The 10,826-nt window shown below is 41.8% G+C and overlaps 1 protein-coding gene across 2 annotated transcripts in view; it reads left to right on the top strand.

Moving 5' to 3' along the window:
• Window positions 1-4,325: 4,325 nt before the first annotated feature.
• Window positions 4,326-10,826, top strand: part of TIC40 (hydroxyproline-rich glycoprotein family protein) — a 105,047-nt gene continuing 98,546 nt past the window's right edge. Inside the window, exons 1-2 of one of the 2 annotated variants that reach the window (XM_087692773.1) lie at window positions 4,326-4,616; window positions 4,698-4,728. In XM_087692773.1, coding sequence (XP_087548899.1) covers window positions 4,449-4,616; window positions 4,698-4,728 — 199 coding nt within the window. In that variant the 5' untranslated portion in view covers window positions 4,326-4,448. The remainder of the gene's footprint in view (window positions 4,617-4,697; window positions 4,729-10,826) is intronic. The other variant, XM_087692771.1, reaches the window with a different exon arrangement.

The raw sequence follows: 10,826 nt of genomic DNA, 5'->3' as shown, positions 1-10,826 counted from the left end.
CATGACAATGTGAAGTAGTAAGTTCCTTAAGCTTAAGAGAAGGGAGGGAGAGAGCGAGAGAGAAAGAGATAAAGGGGAGAGACAAACATTGTTTTTCTTTTTACCAAAATAGATATGTTGGAAAACTTATGGAGGACTTTGAAGCTATCATGCAAGACCACGAGATGTTAGACAATGCTACAGTTATCAACTACAAAGTGCCAAAGTAGGTGACAACCACATATATAGTTTGAGAGTTTGTCACAATGCCAATGTTCCCTTTGAGCATCTAATTAGGTTACAGACAAACAATGTAAGTTTAATTTTTCTTAAGGTGACTTAGAATAAGAATTAAAGACTTAATACTTAACCTCACTTTGTATGATTTAATGCACCGTGATAACTTGGAAATTTATATAGAGATAATGGCTTTCTTATGTTTAGAGTTGAGATGGGGGAGAATCTAATCAATTGTGCATCACACAGAAACATTTCAATACCACCAATTTACATACCTCCCCCACCACACCCACCACCTAGGCTTGCTGCACCCACATTTGTCCATCCTAATGCTATGGCTTTACCTGGTGTGTATGATATCACAAATGACTTTAAGAGCTTAGATGCAAAGAGAATGTAAACACTATAGATAATCCCAACCACGTGTTATACAGCCACAAAATGTTGTATTTAAATCACAAATTATGTAAAGGAATGGGAGGTTTAATATTTAGAAAAAATAAAATACCAAGTCACATTGACAAGGTATAAGATGTAAGAGACTTGTATTTTTTTCATCGTTCATTAACAATCAAACAGTCTATTTGTCTCTCCTTTTCTTGTAGGTTTCATGGCTTCTCTCTCCTTTTTCCTCTCATTCTAGTATTTATCTCTCCTCATCAATCTTTCTCTCTCCTTTTGTCTCTCTCTTCTACACTCTTCTCTCTCTTCTCAAGTCCCCTTCTTGATAATTGGCATCAGAGCATAGGTCTTTAGTCCCATTCTACTCACATTTCAATGAAATGTTTCATATTTTTTTATCAGATAATCCATGGCTACTTAGGTACAACAAGTATAATTCTTTTAGGGAGTTGTGTAGTGACTAGTGGTCCTTTGTATGAAGAGCACAAGTCTTATTGAAGACTCTTGCATGAAATGGTGGAAAATTTGGAGGCAAACCGATCAAAATAGCAAGTCATCATCAAATTTCAAGCCACTTTGAAGGTACCTTTGTCAAAAAAGATGTAAGATGGCTTAACGAAGGTTTAAACCTTAGCTACTTTTTGGAGTGGAGTTTTCCTTATTCTTCCTTTGAGCTTTTCTTGATGCTTTCATGGAGTCTACACAAAAAACCCTCACTTCCTTCCTTTATCATTTCTTCCCTTCAACAGTGGTTTGAACAATGGCTTGCTAAACATCAAATCCTTTGTGTTCCATACCATCTTGCATCAAATCGTTTGTGTTCCATACCATCTTGCTCAAGCTTGAGGCAACCACGTGGACAGAAGTGTGGCCCAAAATTTGTGTTGTTTTTGGTAGCTAGTTTGTCCTAGGAAATCATGACAATCTCCCATGTTGAGCTTCTGCTACTTAGCTTCAAGCATTGCCATAATCTTTAATGCTTATTTGACCTACATAAGCTCTCTTCTTCAAGAATCTCACTCTCTTGAAACCCTAGAAGTGCAAGCCATGGATAGCCATAAAATCTTTGTCAAACTTTCTTAGATTTAGAGGTCTTCTTTGACTCTTGAAACTCACTACAATAAGGCCTCTTTAGGATTCTTGCAAGATTTGAAGTATTAGAGCATATTGAACTTCACCAAGCTTTCAAGAGGGAGAATCTAGGGATTTTTACAATATTGGCTCAATCTTCCATTTCTTAACACTCAAAGGAGTTGAATATATCCTATTGTTGACCTTCTCTAAGCTTCAAGTGATTGTGGCTTGATATTGACAAATATTAGATCCTCTTGAGATATGGAAGGCATTATGGGATTGATAATTTGGGGCTTTGTGCTTGATGGAGCAATGTCCATTCACCGATCACGAAAGAGCTATTGGAGCTTGTTAATTTACATTAGTTTATGCTTCTATCTGCATTGGTTCTTGAAGGCATTCTACATCAAGCTCACTACAAGGTACTCTCTTGATTCTTGGTCTCTCTTCTTCAATCCCATCACTGAGCCTACATCCATTTGTTGGGGAGACTTAAGAACTAATTCCTATAATCAAATTGAAGCCATTTACTACTTGAATGTTCTTTTAAAATCAATAAGCTCATTTGCCTTCAATCTCTACAATTAGATTGAGATTTGACCATAGAGATTCACTAGAGTTGAATTCTTCACTCTAACTCTTAATCTTGATTAGTGGGTTGTGTTTATTCATTGAGAAATAAGAAAATCCATTGTAAAGGGTAAGTGGCAGTAGTGAGCCACTTCCTACCCCCATTAAATCCCTATGTTCCATCCCATTTTACCCTTCATTTCAATCTTCATTGCATTTCATGGAAAGTTGAAAGCTTTGATTCAATCCATGCATATCCTATTGTTTGATTAGCTTAGGTTGCTCTTACCATGTTCAAATTTCCATGAGGAAAATGTGGATGTTGAGTGAGATACAAGACAAAAGAGAGGTGATCCTCTATTGTATCTAGGATCTCAAAGGGGTGCGTGACCTAGCTTGAGGAGGAAAATTGCACAACCCTTAAGTCTCAGAGCCCATATAGGTAGCCAAGAATAATACTTTAGCCCTCATAGAAACACCATTAAGGAGAATTGAAGATGGTGTAATCATTGAAGAACTAGGCCCATTTTCAGCTCCTGCAGTGGTTTATAGGGCATCCATTAGTCCATTATAAGTTATATAGCTTGATATAGGGCTTACAATGAGAAACATGGCCTTTTTGAGTTAAAACACACATGCTGCAAGTTATTTTAAACCTCCCATAGGTCATATACATGTTTCTTGGTGCTCCATAGTGTACTTTCAATCCAAACACTAATCCCATGGGATTAGCATAGGGCTGGAATTGAATATACATGTCACCCACAAGTCCATTCAGATAGGGCTAGAATTGAATATATAGGTCACCCACAAGTCCATTCAGATAGGGATAGGTTCTATATAGATTCTATCATAAAACTTTGGGCTAGAACTTTTTCTATCTTGAACCAAATTGTAGGATTAAGTGCTCTATTTGAAGAGGCAAAGTAAGCTTTGATTTGGATAAAAAATTTGGTCAATCAGAGTTTTCTAATAGAAGTTATAGAAATTTTAGTGATAGTAGATACTACAGGACTATACTATAATGACACGGCACAAGGGCAAAATAAGGCTCTAGCAAAAGTAGAGTAATGGGTAATAATGGGAGTAAATGCTCTTTATGGCATTTACAAGGCATGCGGCCTGAGTGTGCCCACCAATTATCCTTCTTTCCCATGAGCTTCTCCATGTGCTCCTCCTTTAGCTTCTCGATTTTGGGTTGATGGAAGAACATAGTTGAATAATGCCCATTGTGCTTTAGGGTTAATGGCATTTAGGGGTCTGTCTAATGTGTTCTAGGGTCATGGAGAAATGTGATTGAATAATATATATTTTCACAAAAAAAAAACTCAACGAAACAATGGTGGGGCAATTGAGCATAGGTATGGTAGTAATGGCAGTGAGGTGGTTGATACCTCATCTTGATGGTAAAAGGGTGGAGCATGGGTGATGGTGGTGACCCGGTGGTGATGTGGCTATACCATTTGGTTTAAGGGTGGAGCATGGTGACGATGGTGATGTGGCTACATCGGTTGGTTTAAGGGTGACTCAATGTGACGTTGCACAATATCACACGATCCTAGACGCCATGCTAATGTGCATAATGGTAGGTGCCATGAACTTATTTTGTGAATAAGGTGTCCCATTCTGTGCACAACATTGTGAGATAACTATCCTAGTAGCAAATGTGGCCATCGCCCTCCTCAACTATGTTGATTTCATGTCATGCACAAGATGGTGAGGTTAAACCTAAGCTAACGTTGCCACCTCATTTGAAGGTGAGCACAACACGACGAGTAAATGAAACTTAAAAACATCTTTATTTTGAATAAATGCTCACCTTTTGAGACTTGTGGGTGTTTGCAGTTTGAAGTGTGTTAATATGTTGTATAAAACATGTGTCCCTTCAGCCATTGCGAGTAAAAGAAGGTAGCTGTAGCCTTGTAAGCTTCGCAATGGTATAGTGCTGTGCAGAGTGGTAATCTGGTTTGGCGTAGCCCACCAAACCAGCTGGTTTTACATACATAATAGAATTCTGTGATTATATCCAGCTAGCGCTTTGCAATAAAAGGTCTTGAGCCTCGCATTTTAGTGTTAGCTCTTCGACGAGCCTTGTCTATTTTACAGAGAGAGAGAGAGAGAGAGAAGAGAAGGAGAATATTTCCCCCCGCCCCCCCGTCATCGACAGGAATCTCTAGGGCGCCATGAATCCTGCTCATTGCCATACAATCTTACCGCAGTCCCACACTTCCATTTCTCCCTTATCGAGCTTCTTCCGCCCATGGTCCCTCACAACTCAAGTGTGTCCTCCTCCTCTACAATGTCTGTCGGCACGGCAAATCATTTGTGCTGCCACAACAATTCCCACCAAGGTAACTCAAGTCTGTCTTCTTCTCCTTTTGGCTTTCTCCATGTAGTTGTTCGCTTCTGATTCTGAGTCCTGCTATCTACAGGCGCAGACCGACTCAGCAATGGCGCGTAGTGGTGCGTTTTTCTTATTTGGCATAAATTGTTTTAATTTAATGGTAGCTTATGTCTGAAGTAGACTTCATTTCACAGCGCAATATTTGGGTAGAGTAGAGGGAGCATACATGTATTGGCAGTGATCGGCTGAAATGCATGTCTTTGCTAGTGCTTTATTAATCCTCTTGCAATGTAGGGTTTAAGGTTCCGTAGTTCTCGAGGGGTAAAGTCTGGATTGTGAAATACAAGTGAAATTGCCCCAATGAAATAGGCAGCAGAACACGAAGGAGATCGTGGTGAGCAAGACAATGGCGACTGAAGCAAGAGAAGCCACTTTCAAACGTCAGTCACCATTGTCTTCCTCAGCTGTTCATCACCATCATTGCACTCACACAGCTGTGTTTTCTCTACAGCCCGTCTCAGTGCCAACCTGCACACATTAGTGACGGCATTTGGCCCTTGGCAATTGATGTCTTGCTGGTCTTCGTCAGCACTACTGCTTTTCAGGACTTGCTGCTGCACTGCTGCATATTTAGCCAAGAAGCAAAGGTACCTAACGCGTTAAAGATGAAAACTTTCAAAAAAGAAGTCGTTCCCTATTGGCCCTGCTTGACAAGGGGGTGTCAGATGAATCTGGAGCAACAGAAGCAAAAAGGTGGAGCTGCCATAAACATAGAGAACCGAATAAAAGAACAAGAACATAGCAAAAATAGTGAATTCGGGGCACAGGATTTGTATTCCAAGGCACAAGAGTGTGTACAAAGGTATGGGTTGTGGGCAATCAACAGAGTGCTCCCAATCTCCCTCCCTCTCTCTTGCAGGATGCAATGTGCACGTGCCAAATGATGATGACATGGAGGAGAGCTGGCCTGTAAATAGGCTGAGGCCTATAAATAGGCTGAAATAATGCATTATAATAATCATGCCAAAAATATAGGCTGGCCAGCTGAAATATGCTGCCTACTCAGAAATGCAATGCACTATTTTATTTGGCCGTACAACTAGGTTATATACAACACTAACCCCCTTTTTTAGACTGTGGGCGATAAGTATAATAAAATATACAATGAGGAAAAGCCCCACCATAGTACATACAACAATCAGGTAGGCCCACGGGCACCCAAGGAGTGGGCGATCAAGCCATCACTAGGGTGACTTGGAAAGACATTGATTTCGATGTTGGCCGTACCAATCCCTAACCACAAAGAGTAGAAATAGTTGAATCTTGATGCCTATCACGAACTACCTCCATACAAAGCATATCATGACCATGGATTCCTTGCCTTTAGCTAGCTGACAAAGTGTCTCCTCGTGTGGGAACAAACTAGGAGTAATGGCTGTGCTCTGTCTCATTGCTCATCATGGATTTGAAGGGCAAACCAACTTAGGATTTGAATCTTCTAGATGTCATTGCTACTTGTAAAAAGCTATGCTAAGGATCTGCCACACCTGTATATGTATGAATGGCCAGATTTTGTCGAAAGATGGAATGAATGCTTTGATAACATGTTGAGAGATGGTAGGTTTTATGGGGAGAAACATAGTGTGTACAACAAACACCGAGACAAAGAAAACTCAAAACACAAATTATGAACATTGAATCATGCTGAATGAATCATGTGGGTACAACAAAGTACAGCTTGAAGGTAACCGCACTGTTCTGGTTGATTAAACAACACCTAGAAGGAATTTGCATTGTGAAGGGAGTGAAACACAATCCTTCTGGTAGAGGTGTGGATGACAATGAAAAGGCTGCTCTATGGATGGAGCGAAATACAGTCCTTTGGGCAGTGGAATGCTGGAGTAGACATTGGAAAATGAAGGATAGCAATAGAGGGAGCGAAATGCAGTCTTTAGGAGCTCTTGGAGATGATGAACATGCTGAAGCCTCTTTGAGCATTGCTGGGCAGCCCTTCACGAGTGAAGAAAACACAAAAATGCAGGTATTTGAAGTAGGGCTAATAAAGAGGGTGTAACTTGTTGTAATAGCCAGAATTCGTTGCAAATGTTGCCTCAAAAAGTGCATGCTTGGGTGCTGGGGTGGCAGTCGGATCTGGAAACACACAATAATGATGAAGATGATTTGCAGTAAAACCAGCAAATGCAGCAATGGGGATGATGAAGAATAGGCCGCAATGCTGTGTGGACTCAAAATGCAGCAATTTGGAGTGCTTAGAGTTGATGGTGATGTGAAGAAGACCTCTAGAATGAAACTACTTGTTGGTATGGCATCACAATCAATTGGATAACACCACAAAATTGGGATATCTACTAGGTAGGGGTGTGGATGGCAGTGGTATAGGGCTGAGGCTGAAGATGTGATGGGAGAATGATGATGAATAATTGAGAGAGTGAGTGTAGAGTCAAGATGGATAAATGACCATGCCCTATTTATAAGCACATATCATGAGTCATTGAACTCTCTTGGGTGGTGCCTTGATTCTCTTGGGTGCCATTTTGACACTAATAAATGATACAAATGAAGCCTTTTTGGGGCTATAAATGGAAACCAAAATAGGAATTAATGGAATGCAATCCACTTAATGACTTTGGTATCTCAACACCTCCTCTTAGGCCCAAAAATGTGCCTAGGAGGAGTGAAAGATACATTCTCCACCTTGTAAGCCATGTATTCCACCTTAAAGGAAACATGTAAGGAAGAACCGTAGACAAGTTTTGTTGATAGTGCCTAAAACTTGACCTAGGAGGGAAGCCACTAGGTTCATGTTTCCATGTTGATGAAAATGCAAATGCATAGCCACCGAGTCATAGCTTAAACATCCAAGGCCTTCACCTAGGTAGAACATGTATTCTTGGGTATAAATAGGTGAGATGGTAGCTTGATGTTGACCACCCCATCCAAGGAAAGATGAAGAATGCAAAGGCTTTTTGCCAAGGTATGCAAAGGTCTACACAATGAGTAGGGACCCCCTCTAAAACTAAAGTAAGTAGATCCCGCTTTGAAGATAGAGAGACAAGAACCCCCTCTGAAGGCTTTTTGGATCTAAAAGCTCACGAATCATGGTCTTTGGAGTATCTGACAACAAAGGAAGGATTGTTAATGGTGTCGAAGAAGATATCTGAGGTTGCAATGGGACAAGGGCAGAGAGCTTCCAAAGATGGCCTCCCTAAACTAAGTAGAAGAGGGATTGGAGGTAGGGGTATCATAGATAGTCTCCTTGATGTTCTCATTGAAGTCGTCTGTGGTGCTAGATGAGGGTGGAGGGGAAATGTGTAGCTCTTTGTGGAACCATGGTTGAGAACACTCTTTGTATCTCATGGAGCAGAGTGTGGAGGTGAATGAGTTGAATAGCCTTTGTCTCTCCATGTTGGAGTGGATTGTTGAAAAGGCGATATCCAGCAACCTTTGTATCTTGGTGGAGTGAATTGCAAAGCTGGGAGCTGTGGGAGCCACTAGACCCAAAAATAGCTCGGGGAAGCTATGTAGTGCATTGTCGTGGTCTCCAAGAGGGCTTATTGCCTTGTGAGGTCTTAGAGCCTTCCTTTGCTTGCAAGGGCTTAGTGTGAGTCGTATGTGTCGTAGTGCCTTGAGCATAAAGCTTTGATAACTGGTGCAAATTGATTTTTGTCGCCCAGAACGGTGAGGTGGTAGGAGTGTTGCTAGGTAGACACGTATACTCTGGTGGGATAGGGAGAAAAGGTCGATGATGATAATATGTAGTGGAATGATCGTTGTTGCCGTAGTAGGAGCATCCGGTGGTCCATTTTTCCATCTCTGGAGAAGCCATAGCATCGGTGTGGCAAACTTGTAAAGGGAGGGTGGGAGGGAGAATGGTATCCCTTGATGATGTAGTAGAAATAAATTGGAATTTGAAAGTGTTGCCAATCTTGCAACTTTTCTTCACCTTTGTGGGCAAAGTGGTTCTTTAGCTCTCTGAGCACTTTTGCTTTGATACCATGCGGAATGATGGGATGATATTCTTTAATACCATGTTGATAGACGGTAGGGTTTGCAAGGAGAATCACAGTGTGTATGGCAAACATCGAGACAAAGATAACTCAAAACATAGTTGATAAACATTGAATCATTTTGATACTATGGAGCAAAGCTTTTCGAGATAAGTACAAAGTCTTGGCTTACTAGGTGGCAACACCTAGAAGGAATCTACAACATGAAGGGAGTGAAATGCAATCCTTTGGATAGGGGTGTTGAGGACACGGAAAAGGGCTGCTCTATGGAGGGAGCGAAATGCAGTCCTTCAACCAATGGAATGTTGGAGTAGACATTGGAAGATGAAGGACAACAGTAGAAGGAGCGAAATGCAGTCCTCGGGAGTTGTCGAAGATGAAGAACATGTTGAAATCTCTTCGAGATGATGGTTCTTATCAAGGCAACTGTTGGACAGCCCTTGAGGAGTGAAGAAAACACCAAAACGTAGGTAACTGAAGTAGGGCTGATAAAGAGCGTGTAACCTGCTGTATTCAGCCATAATTTTCTGCAAAGCCAGCCTTCATCAAGTGGCTGATGGTTGGGAACTATCACCTAGGTGTGCTAGGGTGGCAGGAGTCCTCGAAAACACACAATAGTGATGCAGATGATCTGCTGTACCAATCTACGAAGGAGTGAAACAGTAAATGCAGCAATGGAGATGAAAAACAGACTTCCAAGCTGTGTGGACTCAAAATCTAGCAATCTGATGTGCCTAGAGCTGATGGTGATGTGAAGAAGACCTCTAGAATATCACTTGCTAGTGTGGTGCCACGATCAACTGGATAGCACCACGAACTGAGATATTTGCTAGGGTAGGGGTGTGGACAGCAGTGATAGAGAGATATTTGCTAGGGTAGGGGTGTGGACAGCAGTGATAGAGGGCTGAGGCTGAAGGTGTGATGGGGGAATGACGAAGAATGAATGAGAAAGTGAGTGTAAAGTGAAGATGGATGAACGCCCATGCCCTATTTATAGGCACATGAGTCATTAAACTCTCTTGGGTGGTGTCTTGACTCTCTTGGGTGGCATCTTGACATTAATAAATGATATAAATAAAGCCCTTTTGGGGTTGTAAGTGGAAACCAAAATAGGAATTATTGAAATACAATGCACTCAATGACTTTGGTATCTGTGTATCCGAATTTGAGGATGATATGTTGGGATATAAAGGCCCGGTAACCTCCGTGTATATAGTACACGCACATTGTACATGTGAACGCACCCTTTACGTGCCCTAAGTATAAATACATTTTATTCTTTGTGTACCAACACATTGTTGGTACACTCTTATCATCTCAAACTCTCTCAAGCCGTCACACTCACTGGTTCACTCTTGCTCGACCTTCATCACTCTGCTGTGCCCCCCCTCCAGTTCCAATAACTGGTATCAGAGTTGACGATTTCGTGCTCGCTTCCCAACGCTTTTCTAGCTAGATGTTAGTAGGCGGACAGTGACCAAGACAGTCTGGCAACTAGTGGCAGGTCAACGGGGGACCAGGCGACTGACGATGTGGGCTGTAGGGGCATGCCAGGACCATCGTGGAGGCCGTTGTGTGTCGACGGGATCCAGTAGGCGTGGATTAGGCGCCTGCTACTGCGTGCGGTGAAGATGTGCAGGCGACGATTGGGAATGGGGCGACGTGCAGGCGACCTCGTGTGACGGTTTGCAACTAGACAGGCGGGCAATGTGGACAGGTGGGCGATGTGATGCGACGGGGGATCTGGCCACATAATTTGGGGCTTTTCCTAGATTTGGCATCATTCATGCCTGTCAGTGACTTTTGAGTCAGAAATTGCAGACATCGCGAGCGGTGACCTCAATTAAATTGGGGATTTTGCAAATTTTGTCGAAATTTTGCCTTTTTGGGTAAAATTTCCTGACATTGGATCCCAAAAATTTGGGGCTTTTCATGTATTGGCAAAGCTTTACTCAGTTGGGTTAGATTGAATGACATTCATGCAATTTTGGACATGAAATTTTGGGGATTTGCGCAGAATTTGGTAAATTTCTGCATCTTTTGCCCGTGTAGTGGCTGGTTAATGTACAAACAGTAGAGATTTATTTCTGGTTGAGGAAAAACAATAGGTATTTTACTGGTTCAACTTGTGTTCGTGATAAAATGGCTGCAACTTCTTCCAGTTCAGACATCAAGAGTTTGATGGAGAT

This window comes from Lygodium microphyllum, chromosome 14 (genome assembly GCF_053477565.2).
Source record: "Lygodium microphyllum isolate KBCC chromosome 14, Lygodium_microphyllum_v1.1.10, whole genome shotgun sequence".
Lineage (NCBI taxonomy): Eukaryota > Viridiplantae > Streptophyta > Polypodiopsida > Schizaeales > Lygodiaceae > Lygodium > Lygodium microphyllum.
Note: the sequence above shows the minus strand (reverse complement) of the source record. Positions and strands in the feature narration are given on the sequence as shown.